General features: G+C 38.6%; 1 protein-coding gene across 1 annotated transcript; it reads right to left on the bottom strand.

Annotated features, from left to right (window-relative positions):
• Window positions 1-1106: 1106 nt before the first annotated feature.
• LOC127094407 (uncharacterized) lies at window positions 1107-3168 on the bottom strand. Its single transcript, XM_051033247.1, has 3 exons — window positions 2698-3168; window positions 1676-2620; window positions 1107-1568 (listed from the first exon to the last, which is right to left on the bottom strand). Exons 1-3 carry the CDS (start codon window positions 3166-3168, stop codon window positions 1107-1109), a joined length of 1878 nt encoding a protein of 625 aa, XP_050889204.1.
• Between the last annotated feature and the right edge of the window lie 11655 nt (window positions 3169-14823).

The raw sequence follows: 14823 nt of genomic DNA, 5'->3' as shown, positions 1-14823 counted from the left end.
AAGGCATCTTCCACGAGTGAAGTTGGAAACGGCTTACCAAGATGTGGATGCAATGAAACCATGAAGTTGTGGGTCTCCAAGTCAATTGAAAACCCCGGTCGCAAATTTTGGAAATGCAGGAATTATATGGTGAGCAATTTTGAAGCATTTTATTATTTTGAGTTTGATTTCGAAATTAATTGTTGGTGGTGTTTGTCTCAAATTGCAGAATGGGTGCGGTTTATTTTTGTGGGATGATTTGGTCAGTGAGTTTGCAGTGAAAGAAACCAATCCGTCCGGATGCCACCAATGTGAAGTCAACAAGGCTTATTTGATTGAATTTGCTAAAGAGATTGTTGAGGAGATAGATTGCAGAGTCGGAAAGCTTAACAAGTTAGAAAAACTGAAGACAAAGATTGCAATGGAAAAGAGGAAAAATTTATGGTTAATGTTTGTAATTGGTCTGTCATGGATGTTGATAGCAGCTATGGTTAAGTTAGTCTAATGAGTCTGTCATGTAATTGTTATGTCATTAGTGTTTTTCAGCAATGTAATGTTGAACTTGTAATGTGTTCATCAATGAAATGTAATCTGTTCATCAATCTTAAACTGTCAGTGCAGCATCATTATTTGATTAAACTTTCAGCATTCAATCTACCAATAATGACAGAAAAAAGTTATATCATAATGAAAGAGCAAAATTGCAAAATCATCAGAAAACTACAGAACAATTTTATAGTCAGTAATTCTAAAGAAAAAAAGTTATCTCTTAAACTTTTTCAGTGCAGAATTCAAGGTGAATGTAATTAAATACTTTGGCTTTTTCTTTAGGTCCTGTAGAATTCATGGTTTTGTTGTAAGATTAGTGCACAGACTAGCCATGGCTCTCTGCAGAATTCATGGTTTATGAAAAACAAGAAAAAAATGTGACAGACTAGCCATTGTGTTTTATAGACAATACACACCAATAATGTTAAACTGATACATTAGAATTGATCATCACAGTAAGTGCATATGTTTGTTACAAAAGGATTACAAAATACATGTCTTCAAAGATCAGTTGGCATTACAAAAGAGTTTTCCAAAAGGATTACAAAATACATAGCAGAAACATAATAATTAGTCCCTCATTTTGAAGTGGGTATGTCTTCATTTTCTGGTAGGGTAATTGGTTTGTCACTAGATATTCCTTCACCTGTTATGGGTCTTTTAAACCAACTCAACTTGATCCTCTCACTTTGCCTTCTTTTGATGATAGGTTTTTTTTCAACCCTTTTTCTGGATTGTTTTGTGATTGAGGCAGCCACACTAGATCCTGTTTGACTCATAATAGTTGGAACAAGCATATCAGTTGGAGGCTGTGGATCAGTTGGAACAGGCACATTTGTTGGAACAGTCATATCAGTTGCAGTTGGCATATCATTTGCAGTTGGCATATCATTTGCAGTTGGCACATCATTTGCAGTTGGCATATCATTTGCAGTTGGCATATCAGTTGCAGTTGGGGCAGGCATATCAGATGCAGTTGGCATATCATTTGCAGTTGGCATATCAGTTGCAGTTGGCACATGTCCTTTTTTAGGTTTTCTCTACAATGTAAGACACAATGTATGGTTGTCATCACAATGCATATCACAATGAAGAATGTAAGACAAAATGTAGAATGTAAGATAAAATGTATATCACAATGAATTACCTTTCTTTTTAGTGCATTGGGATCCTGAGTGGTAGCCTTACAAGTCATAGCATTGTGACCAAAATTATCACATTTGGTGCACTTATATGCAACACCAGATCTTCTCTTCCTTGCACCATCCTCTCCACTTTCTCTTATCCTAATCTTCTTAGGTCTACCAGGACCATTTTTATATGCAGGTGGTAGAGGTGGTTCCATCTCAACTTCTGGCCACATATCTTGACCATTGATTGGACTTACTGAAAATCCATAACATAGTGAAAACTTTTCTCTTGTGTAACAAGCATCAACAAATTCATCAGGGTTTTGCTTTCTATAACTCAGAGCAGCTACAGCATGCCTACATGGAATTCCTACTAATTCCCAAAAATTACAACTACATGACCTTTTAGCAATGTCAACAATAAATTCATGTGTGTTGTAACTATGTGTAACCTGAAAAGTCTCAGCAATTGACCATGTTGGCAACCAATGACCACTCCTGAACACCTCATTATCTAACCTTCTCCTAGGTATTGGCATCACCTTATGTGGCCAATTTTCTAGTTTACTTGCAGAGGTGGATAACCTATTCATCAGATATTTTCTTATCCACTCACACATTGTGAGTATAGGTTTGTCCCTAGCAGCTAGAATGGTAGCATTAAAAGACTCTGAGATATTATTCATCAATGTATCACATTTAGGGTAAAAAGAAAAGGCATGCTTACACCAGCTTTTGGTAGGAACAGCCATCAACCAAGTCCAAGCATTGGGATCTGCATTCTTCAATTCATTCATCTTTTGGACCCATGCCTGATAGTATGTGGCTTTAGCAGCTCCCATCATTAAATCTCTAATAAGGGCTCCTCCACCAAACCTTTTCTTGAAATTAGCATACAAGTGCCTAAGACATAATCTATGCTCAATAGTATCAGACAATTCTTCAAATACAGCCACAAGTCCCTGATACAAAATAGAAGTTTTTTCAACATTTAGAGAATAGAATAATTTGCAACCGAAAGATAGAGTTAAATACATACCTTCTGTTGATCAGAGATAAATACATATCTTCTATCCTGACCAATGTCCTCCATTAGTAGTTGTATAAACCATCTCCAACTCTCCTTTGTTTCATTTTCAACCACACCAAATGCCAAAGGGAAGTATTGATCATTAGCATCCCTGCCTACAGCAATAAGTAACTGTCCACCATACTTGGTCTTTAAGTGACATCCATCAACCCCCACAAATGGTCTGCATCCATGAATAAAGCCTTTCTTACAGCCATCAAAACAGAAATAAAATGACCCAAACCTTGGTTGTATGGATGGACTAGGTCTTTCTACATTTATCTTCACAGTGTTGCCATGGTTTACCCTTCTTAGTTCTTCTGCATACCTCCATATGGAAGCATACTGATTGTCAGCATCCCCTTCAATTATCTTCTTGGCAATTAGCTTAGCCCTCCATGCTTTTGCAACAGTAATACCCACAGAATATGTTTGCCTCATATCTTGGATGATGTCTCTTATCCTGACTGTATCAGAAGTTTGCATCCTCTTTACCACATGCTTGGCCACCCACTTTGAGCTAGCAGACTTGTTGTTCAAAACCCTAGCACATGTGTGCTTATGTACAAGTGTTTTTATAGCAAAAGTCTCCTTGTGGCCCACCTTAGAGCATAAGACTAAAAACCCACATTTATGCTTACACACCACCCTTACCCTATCTCCCTCATTTTTCACAAAAGAAATTTCCCTCCCATTAAGCACTGACTACTCACGGATAGCTGCCCTAAAGTCATCAAGTGTGTTGAATTCCATACCCCACTTGAATATAAAGTCTTTGTTTAGATGCTCTTTCCTAAACCTAGCATACTTGGGCCTTTCTTCATCACAAGAATCATCTGGGTCAGAACTATTCAACTCATCACTATAGTATACATCATCTGAATCCATACTCTTATTAGGCTCCTCCATACTGTTATTGGGCTCCCACCTAATAGGCTTAGTAACATCTATTCCTTCAAAACCATCAAAGTAAGCAGTAGCTCTTTCATCTTCACTGTCATCTAACCCCTCTACCTTCTCCTCATCTAACCCATCAATTCCATTATCAGGGGGTGGTCATCATCATTCACACATTTAGGTTCCCTATCAGCAGGGTCCATGTTCCCAGTACTATGTTCAACATACAAATCTCCTTTCACATTCATTGCACTAAAGTATAGAGCAAAATCATCAACAGCATCATCTTTCCTAATCAGAAAAAAACCATCTTGAATTTCTAAAACTTTTGTCCATACCCTAACACAATCAGCCTTATACCCTAACCTACTCAACAACTTCTCAATGTTATCCATGTTCCAATTTGAAACATGTATCCCATTAACTGTCGTATCCGTACCCCCTCTGTATATAATTTCTTCTTCAAAAACCCTGTAAAATTCACCCCCATGGTGGAGTGTAACACTAAAGTGTTGTGAATCCTGTCAATATATTATACCCACATGTCAAAGATTGTTGATTTCAAAATTTTACCCTACGACATTGATGAACTTCAAATTTTTACTAACCTCGGACTTTGGACACTTCACTGAGCTCGTCTTCACTGAGCTGGATCGCTTCTTCGTATTCGCTGAGGTTGTCTTCATCTTCGTCTTCACTGCGGTCGTCTTTCTCGTTTGCTTCGTTCCCTGCATTCTTCTTCTTCGTCTTCGTCTTCCCCTGGAAATTTCGTCTTCGTCTTCCCTGCTATGTTCAGAACCCTAATTTTCTAAGGGGGTATTTGAAATTAAAAAGTGTAAAATGACACATAATCACTTTAACAAAATTAAAAATATGCCAGGTGTAGGACCTCTTATTAGATTCCATGCCACCTGGATATTAGGGGGTTCTATGAAGGAATCTACATAACATAAGGGGGGGTTTACAAAAAATATTTTTACAGGGGGGTAATCCTAAACTCGCTAACATTACAGGGGGGAAAAATGTATTTAACCCTTGGATTTATGATTATGTATTTTGGCATGTTTATGTTATGTTAGGATTGGTAGAAAAGTGTTAGTTATTTAATTAAATAATTAGATAATTAAATAATATTAAAATTAAATAGAAAATAGAGATTTTGGGTGAAAAATAGAAACTATGAGGAAAAAAAGGTAAGTGTGAGAATTATAATAAGTTGGGTCAAGGTACAATTATTAGAAGATTAAATTAGATTTTTTTAATAAAAATGGATTATGAAACCGAAGAGTGGTCAGTACGTATTATATTGGGACATGAGGAAAGAGGAAAAGTGAGGACGAGGCTTTGGGAGGAAATCAATGTAGCCAAGGCTTAGAGTTGCTGCTGAAAATCCAAGGTAAGGGGGAGATCACTCTACTATGGGTGTATATTGTATGAAAGGTAGAAAGGGATCCTCACCCTCCTATAGGTTTTTATTTTCTTTCTCCATTGATGATGATTATGTGTTTTGATACGAAGTTGTGAATGATATGTTATATGGTGATATTATTGTGAATTTCGTGTACTGTGGCTCATTGAATTATATTCATGATGAATTGTTACGGAGTCTAATTGTTGTTGTTGCAATTGATGAATTTTTTACTCTATGAACATAACCTTGAGTTTATGATTAAATAGTGAATTAAAGTGTTGATCTGTGTGAAATTAACATGCTTGATGCAATATAAGTGATGTATGATGAATTATGTGTGTTTGGGTATTTTTGGTGAGTTAAATCGGAGCATTGGAGGTGCTCCAATGGTAAAAATAATGTTTTTGTGTTTTTGTATAGTAGTGTCTGGTTAACGCATTGGTGTAACCGGTTACAGCTAAAGCTGATAGACTTTTTTTGAAAATTTTGTGACTGTAACCGGTTACAGGTTTTGGTTAACCGGTTACAACTGTCATGTTTTCCATAAACGATTTTTTTTTGTTTCCAACGGGTTTTATCATAACTTGAGTTTTGTTAAACCGTTTGAGGTGCTGTTAGCTCATATTTTTGACGGCCATTAAGAATTACCAAAAAAAGGAAATCATATGTATAGCTGCTTTTCGACCAGGAGGTGATATTCGACCAGATGGGGGTGATTCGATTGGATAAGGGTAATAAGGGTCGATATGCAGTTGAGACTCCAGAAATATCTCTTAAAAAACGGTTGAAGATAGTTTTCGACTAAAGATTCAAAATTAAAATAAGGGAGGAAACTTCGCCCTTATCTGAAATCGTTGAGAGTACACGTGGAGCATAATGGGTAGTTGCATCCATGCAAGGCGCTATGTGTCTCGACGTGATTGAAGAACCACCAAAAACAGTTATCTCAATCCAGTATAAATATAGCGTCTTAGTGTTAGAAAAGTGTGTACAAAAATCTGTAAATTTACCAAGTACTCGTGTGAAGAAGAATCGTAAATCACAGAATGTACGTTTGCTTACACGATTGTTAGTTACTTCAAAGCAATACAAATTTATCTTTACTTTTTTCTTCCAGAAATACACTTCTTTAATTATTCATTCCAAACACTCTTCTTTTACTTCGTCATTTACAGTCTTAAGATTTCCTTGCTTTCAACATTTGCTTTTATCAGTTGTTTATTGCCACAAGTCCTTTACAATTTCTCTAATTCATATTAGCCTTTTTATTAGTTTTCAAACTCTAACTTTACGCTTACTGTCGGAGTGTTCGTTATTACCAAAACTCATTTTAAAAATAATTAGCACATGTCCTAGGATCAATCTGATCGATCCTGCAAGTAACCAAATTTAGAAATATGGAAGATCAGCGGTTGTTTACCAATTTTCACGGGAAACAAATTGGCACGCCTAGTGGGACCAGTGCTAACGTTATGAATTGTGTGTAGTTCTGGTTGTTAAGTTTTTTTTTTGGGAAAAGATTTGTTGTATGTTATTAAGAAGTGGTAAAGTAGCCATAAACAACGAGCAACGACCAAGGAGAGAATCCCATACGAGGATGGAAAATGTGAATACGCCATATACCCAAAACTCTCAAGATCCATCAACCAGTAACATAACGCCCCTTTGTCGTTCGATAGGGGCAAACATGGCCACAGTGCATGTGTCCGAAGTAGTTCCATCTATGGTGAGTTTGATTCCTACGCATTCGATCTCCCATACTGAACCAATTTTAACTTACATTGGGCCTAGGGGACCTCCTCATACTCCCCCACCAATTAGAGATATTCAAAATAGGTTGTGTGTACCCCCTGGTTTCTCAATACCATTTGGTAGTCGAGAACAGCCGTATGGAATGCCAACTTCACTAATGGCCAATTTACACAAAGTTGGTTCTAATTTTTTAGAACCAATGGTTAACATAAATTCTCCAGTACAAGGGTCTGGAGTTAACATGGGTCGAACTAACTAATCTTCAGGTTTGAGGCACCCGACACAATTACCTACTCTTACCAATAACTCCGCGACAGCATGGAGGCAACAGATGGACGAAAGTAACCCATGAAATGGTTTAGATGTTGAACCAAACCTTGACCACCATATTGAATCCTATGATTCAAAATACGACTCAGTTGAATCAACAGATGACAGTGCAGATGGCGCGAATGTCTGAATTTCTTGGTGTACCGCAGCACCAACAACACCCTTCTAGGGATTGGGTAAGACAAAATCAGGAGGTCACCTTTGAATAAGACTTCACTATCAACCAGATCCCACAAAACCAAGGGGGAGGAGCAGTACCCCCTAGGATTGAACCACAAATACACTGGGAACCAAAGGTAGTAATGGTGAATAGAAACCAAAATGCCGATGATATCATACGGCAAGTTTGACATGACGATGTGGCAGCAGATAATAATCTAGCAATCATGGTCGAGAGAATTATGGTTCGAAATGGGGTAAATTTTGGCCTTCGAAGGCCAAATTATACGTCACTGCTGTCAGAGTATATCTTGCAGGAAGAAGCACCCCCTAGAACCAAAATCCCTAAATTCACTAAGTTTTCTGGGGATACCACTGAATCTATTGTCGAGCACGGAGCTAGATATTTAATTGAGGCAGGAGATATGTCAAACAATGAGAGCCTTAGGATAACAAACATTCCAAGTTCTCTCACAAAGAATGCTTTCACATGGTTCACTACCTTGCCCTAAAGTTTGGTCCACACTTGGAACCAACTGGAGAGAATGTTCCATGAGCAGTTTTACATGGGACAAACGAAGATAAGTTTGAAGAAATTGGCTAGTATCAAGCGAAAGTTTATTGAGACAATTGATGACTATCTAAATAGGTTTCGATTGCTCAAAGATAGGTGTTTTACACAAATACCAGAGCATGAACTGGTCGAAATGGCCGTTGGGGGCTTCGACTATTCGATTAGGAAGAAATTAGGTACTCAATACCTGAGAGATATGGCCCAATTGGCTGATAGGGTTTGACAGTTGGAACGTTTAAAGGAATAAAAGGCCAGGGAAAATAAAGGTAAAAGGGTAGCCTATGTCGATTTCAGAAATGATGATGAAGGTTCCTATCATGGACTTTCAGACTTTGACGATCATGAGATCGACCTTGCTGAATTGATGCAAGGGCCACCATATGCGTGTAAAGTTTTAGCACCTTCGAATGGGAAAAATCATGTCGAACCAGAAAAGAGTGACAAATTTCCCAAGAAAACTTATACTTTCGACGTTACAAAATGTGACGAAATTTTTGACTTGTTAGTCAAAGATGGTCAAATGATAGTACCTCCTTTAGAGCAAAGAAAGAAAAGAGGGTTTTTAAAATACCATGGTTTTCTAAGTCATAAAACGTCTCAATGTTTTCTTTTCAGGGATCTTGTGCAAAATGCCATCCAGGAAGGAAGACTCAAGTTCGGAGACAACACATGGAGCCAGATGAAGATCGACTCCGATCCTCTACAAGTAGTTAAGGCCCATTATACTGAACCTGAAGAAGTGAACCTTATTGAAGTCACTGAGGATTTCAACATGACTGAAGTCACTGAGGACTTCGTCAATGGACTTGTTATGGCAAAGGTTTATGAATACTTCGAGCAGAAACCTCTTGATGATTTCGCTCAAAAGGCCGTGGGAGAGATCACCAACAAAAATGTTGATGCCTCCGACGTTGAGGATGCTGAAAGTTCAAAGCTAATGATGAACACCAAAGAAATCACTGATGGTTTCGTACAGATGGACAAGGCCACTAAGGGCCTTCAAATACAATTCCAAAGGTTGGATATCACTGAAGATATCCACATGGAGGTCAATATGGTTAGTGTATCCTAGGAGACCTCTATGGAATTCGACGATGAATGTCGACAGGAGAAGTATAACAAAATTTTCTTCCCTCAAGAGGAAGAAACGTTGTCTGACTTCCTCCGAAGGTGTCAGAAAAAGAAATCGAAAGTCATGTTATGCCCTCGGTGTAGTGTTGTATTCGACAAGAAGGAAACTTAAAATCTTGAAGGGGTTAGGAAAGTAAATCATCGAGATGGTCGCAAAGCCGTTGAAAATCACTAGGTTGTTAAGCCAAGAAGGGCTTTCGACCCCAGGAGATATCCTGATCCAAGACGGCCAATGGTAAGACTTGGTGAAGCCAAGCAAGCAGGGCCAGATATTAAGCCCGTTTCCTTCAAACCTAGTGTCGAAGGGTCAAATGGAAAGTAGGTCAAGCCAATTGATGGAAGGAAACACGGTCATGGAAAATGGCAGAACTTCAAGGTCGAAAGAGGTTCGTCATTGACTTACCGCAAGGAGTTTCGGGCTGACAAAAGAACCTCCCATGTGTCTGAGAACTATAAGGGAAAAAACCCTATGACCAGATCTCAATGGAGGAGAGAATAAAGAAGAAGAAAATCCCAGAGAGAGACTGGTGAGAGAGACCAAGTTGAGTCAAGTACCAATGTGACTATGAATAAAAAGGAAGACGCAAGCTTCGTCAAAAGAAAGCTCAATAATCCAACTGAAACGGCCAGAGAAACACACAATCAAGTGGCCGTAGAAGATGAAATGTTGACTGACAACTTCGACTCAGGGTCGGAAGCCTCCCTAGATGTCCTAGTCGGGGTGGTATTCATGATACCAAGGGAATTCGATCGGATTACTAAAGTCGAAGACACCGATAGCATCATAGAGAGAGAAATGGCTGCTCACAAGCCAGTGTGTTACTATGTGATGAATAACGGCTGTGTTGAAGAGCAAACGCCTTCTTCGAGAGGCCCAATGAGGCCATGAGGAGACACCTTAAACCTCTCTTCATCACTAGAAAAGTCGAAGACGCCCCGTTAATAAAATATTGGTGGATTACGGAGCGACTGTGAATTTAATGCCTCACTGCATGCTGAGAAAAATTGGCAAGTATGATACTGATGCCAAACCTCATAATATGGTACTTACCAATTATGATGGTAAAATGGGTTCCACTCTTGGAGTCATCCAAGTCGAGTTAACAGTAGGGACAATCATAAGATCCATAATGTTTATGATTGTGGAAACAAAGGCTAACTATAATCTATTGCTTGGAAGGGAGTGAATACATGGGGTTGGAGCTGTCACATCCTCAATGCACCAGAGGATAATGATTTGGCGCCCAGATGGTATCATTGAAAACATAGAGGTGGGTCATGGATACTTCAAAACCCCTATCAATCATATCGACAGGCGCAAATTTGACAAGCATTTGGCCATCATAGCTCCCTGTGATTCGGCTGAGTTTGCATTCACCCCTGATGACAACGCTTATTGTTCCCTATCACTGCACCCTCACTATGGTTTTCGTTGGGACAGAGAAGTAGTAGGTGAAGATGACTTCGGATATTTGGAAGAGTCTGGAATCGAGCCCACAGGATGGGGAAGTGAATTTAGTAATGATGACTGAGTTTACAGTGCTAAAAAGGATTTTGGCTTACATAGCCGAAAGCAAGCAACAATTGGCCTTAGAGGCCGAAGTCAAAAGCATGGTTGTCGAAGCCAGTGAAGTTTCTCAATCAATAGGTCCTGGGAAGGACTTTGACCCAATGCCACCTGAAAAGGGTCAGAATGAAGAGCAAGACCAGAGGCTCGATGCTTTCTATGACGATGATCCTTTGGGTTTCGAGAAGGATCCGCTAGCAACAAACATTAAAATGCTGGCTCAGGATCCCCTCGAAGAAGTAGACTCGGGAGAGGGAGTGATAAAAAGTCCAACTTACATTAGTGCCAATATCCATCCTCAACTCAAAGTCGAAGTGGTCCAGTTACTGAGAGAGTTCAAGGATTGTTTCGCATGGGACTATGATGGAATAGACGGTTTGAGCAGAGAGTTGGTCGAATTGAAGTTGCCAATCAAGCTTGGGAAGAAGCCTGTGAAGCAGAACCCAAGGTGATTTTCCCCAACAATACTTTCGAAGATTAAAGAAGAATTCAAAAGGCTCCTTTGCTTCAATTTCATTCGCACAGCCAGGTATGTCGAATGGTTAGCTAATATTGTGCCTGTTGTAAAAAAGAATGGTACTTTAAGGGTGTGCATAGATTTTAGAGACTTAAATATTGCAACCCCAAAAGATGAATATACAATGCCATTGGCAGAAATGCTAGTCGATTCCGTTGTAGGCTATGAATATTTAAGCATGCTTGATGGGTATTTTAGGTATAATCAAATATTTATTGCTGAAGAGGATGTCCCAAAAATAACATTTTGATGCCCTGGAGCCTTAGGCATCTATGAATGGGTGGTGATGCCTTTTGGTTTAAAAAATGTTGGGGCAACCTACCAAAGAGCGATGAATTCGATCTTCCATGATTTTATAGAGACTTTTATGAAAATATATATAGATGATATTGTCATTAAGTCTGTTTCAGGGAAGAATCACATAGACCATCTTTGAATATCTTTTGAGAGGATGAGAAAGCATGGTCTAAAAATGAACCCTTTAAAATGCGCTTTTTGTGTGCGAGCTGGGGATTTCTTAGGTTTTGTGGTCCACAAAAAGGGGTTCTAAATAAACCAAAATAAGACCAAGGCCATCATGGAAGCAAAAGCGCCATCAACGAAGAAAGGTTTGCAGTCACTACTAGGCAAGATCAATTTCCTAAGGAGATTCATCTCAAACCTTAGTAGGAAGACATAAGCTTTTTCACCATTGCTTCGACTCAACAAGGAAGAGTTTGAATAGGGGCAGGCTCAACAAGAAGAATTTGATAAGATTAAAGCATAGTTGAGTCATCCATCAATCCTGACACCACCTTGTAGAAATAAAAGTATGAAATTGTATATATCTGCATCTGATAAGACTTTAGGGAGCATGTTGGCTCAAAAGGATGATAATGGTGTTGAAAGAGCCATTTATTACCTCAATATAGTCTTAAATGATGCAGAAACTAGGTATAACATAGTTGAAAAATTGTGTTTATGCTTGTATTTCTCTTGTACAAAATTGAAGCATTATATAAAACCTGTTGATGTTTATGTTTCATCTTATTTCGACGTTATTAAACATATGTTATCCAAACCAATTTTGCATATTCGAATTGGGAAATGGGCGTTAGCATTAACTGAGATTTCTTTAATGTACATGCCATTAATGGTTGTTAAAGGACAAGTGGTAGCAGATTTTATAGACGACCACTCCATAGATGCAAATGCAATGGACTATCTCGAATTGGAACCTTGGAAGTTGTACTTCGATGGGTCTAGTCACAAGGATGGTACATGCATAGGGGTTGTAATTATTTCTCCTAATAAAATTCCAACAAGATTCAAGTACAGAGTAGAGTGTATTTGCTCAAATAATGAGGTTGAATATGAAGCCCTCATAGCAGGACTTGAAATATTGTTGGAATTGAGGGAAACTCGAGTCGAAATAATGAGTGACTCAGAGTTAGTCATAAAGAAGATCACAAAGGAATATAGATGTATTAAGGAGAATTTAATTATGTACTTCATAATAGCCAGTAGACTGTGAAAAAGATTTGAAATGGATACTATTCGACACATACCTCGACTAGAAAGTCAAGTGGCTAACGATTTAGCTCAGATTGCATCCGGGTATAAATTTTCAAAATAAAATTTGCAAAAAGTCATTGAAGTCAAAGGAAAGGTCGTGGCAACCAGATTAACACCTCTAGAGCTAGAAAAGACAAAGTTGGGATATGCTGATGAAGGGAACTTCGAAATATTGGCAATAGACAATTTGACAGATGAAGATTGGAGGAAACCAATAGTGGCGTATCTGTAGAATCCAATAGCGTATGTTGATCGAAAAACCAGGTATCGAGCATTGAGTTATGTTCTTTTGGGTATAGAATTGTTTAAAAAGCCTCCTAAGGGAATTCTGCTTAAGTGCCTCAGTGAGTCAGAGGCGTACTTAGCCCTTTCGACTGTCCATAGAGGAACGTGTGGGGCACACCAAGTTGGTTATAAGATGAAATGGCTTTTATTTCGCCAACGGATGTATTGGCCTTCTATGTTGAAAGATTGCATTGAATTTGCAAAGGGATGCCAAGAATGTCAGATACATGCAGGCATACAATTCGTTCCTGTAAGTGAATTACATTCTATCATCAAGCCTTGGCCATTTAGAGGTCGCGCTTTAGATTTGATTGGGGAAATTCGACCCCCATCATCTAAAAGTCAAAGATATATATTGGTGGGCGTTAGTTATTTTACGAAATGGATTGAAGTTATACCCTTACCAAATATGAATCAGGAGGATGTGATCGAGTTTATCTAGAATCACATTATTTACAGATTTGGAATCCCAGAGACTATTATAACAGATCAAGGGTCAGTGTTCACTGGTCGGAAAATGCAAGAATTTGCCAAAGAAATGGGTTTCAAACTATTAACTTCGACGCCTTATTATGCTCAGGCTAATGGACAAGTCGAAGCTGCCAATAAAGTGAGCATTGGTTTGATTAAAAAGCATGTGGGGAAGAAGCCTATAAATTGGCACAAAACTCTAGATCAGATTTTATGGGCATGTCGTACCTCTCCCAAAGAGGCCACTAAATCGACCCCTTTTCGGCTAACTTTTGGCCACAATGTTGTTCTACCAGTAGAAATTCACCTACAATCTCTATAAGGATTCAAAGGCACCATGAACTTCCAATAGAGTCATATTGGAGCATGATGTTGGATGAATTGGCCGACTTAGATGAAGAGAGGTTAAATGCCTTGGAATTATTAAAACGGAAAAAGAAGAGAATAGAAATATCTTATAACAAGAGGGTAAAAGTAAAAAAAATCGGATGAAGACTTGGTCTCGAAAGTTATCCTTCCAATGGATCGAAAGGACAGAGCCTTAGGAAAGTGGTCCCCAAAGTGGGAAGGCCCTTTTCAAAATTTTCAAGTTTTTTCTAGCGGTGCCTATGAAATCGAAGAGTTTAATGAAGATAAAAGGATTCTAAGAGTGAATGGGAAGTATTTGAAAAAATATAAACCAGTGCTTCAAGAGATAAAAATAAGAGACGAATAGTAAAATGGTTATATTAAATTCGAAGGCCCAAAGGGCCAATATTCATTACAAGGAAAACTTCTCATTACATCAAAAATAGACTAAATGGAGAGGAGAAAAAAAACTAGAAAGGAAGGTTGGCCTTGATTTGAAGGTACTTGGATTTAAGAAGCTCCAAGCATTTCTCGCATAATGACCGCTTCGATCGGATGAGTTTGAGGTCAGACTCAAGTTGTCGAGCCTGTTCGATAAACTCCATGCCAAATGCTAGCTCTTTAGCCATTAAAGCGTCATCAAACTCTAAGAGTTGATTTTTGCTTCTCTCTGCATCAGAAATCTTCGCCTGAAGTTCTTCTATTTGCTTCCTCCAAGAAGCAATGTCTCGATCATGGCCTTTGATCTTTTCTTTATTCTTTTGTTTGGCCTGCTCCAATTTCATCCCTTATTGGTAGATTCGGTGGCAACATCCCAGGCAGCAGCCTCAGAACCAAACTTTTTCTCAAATTTTCCTGTGAGTCGAGCTAACAACTTATGATCCGCAATAGCTTGGTCGATCATAGTACCTATCTCCAATATAATGTTGGCAACTTCAGGAGAAGTTTCCAATAGGTCGACTTGGTTAAGAAGAGCCTTTAGAGTCAAATGGGCAGAGGGATAAGCCATCAGCAACAGGAACAAGTCACCTTTGAAGACTTTGTCTTTAATCTTAGAAAGTACTTCATCTGCAGGAGTGCTCGAAGGTTGATCTTCAGAC

This window comes from Lathyrus oleraceus, chromosome 6 (assembly GCF_024323335.1).
Source record: "Lathyrus oleraceus cultivar Zhongwan6 chromosome 6, CAAS_Psat_ZW6_1.0, whole genome shotgun sequence".
NCBI lineage: Eukaryota > Viridiplantae > Streptophyta > Magnoliopsida > Fabales > Fabaceae > Lathyrus > Lathyrus oleraceus.
This window is presented reverse-complemented; position numbering and strand designations above follow the sequence as displayed.

Coding starts and splice junctions, on each gene's coding strand:
- LOC127094407 (XM_051033247.1), bottom strand. CDS start 3,168: ATGAGGCAAACATATTCTGTGGGTATTACTGTTGCAAAAGCATGGAGG. Junction 2,621..2,697: donor TTATCTCTGATCAACAGAAG/GTATGTATTTAA, acceptor ATTTTGTATCAG/GGACTTGTGGCTGTATTTGA. Junction 1,569..1,675: donor CCAATGCACTAAAAAGAAAG/GTAATTCATTGT, acceptor CTTACATTGTAG/AGAAAACCTAAAAAAGGACA.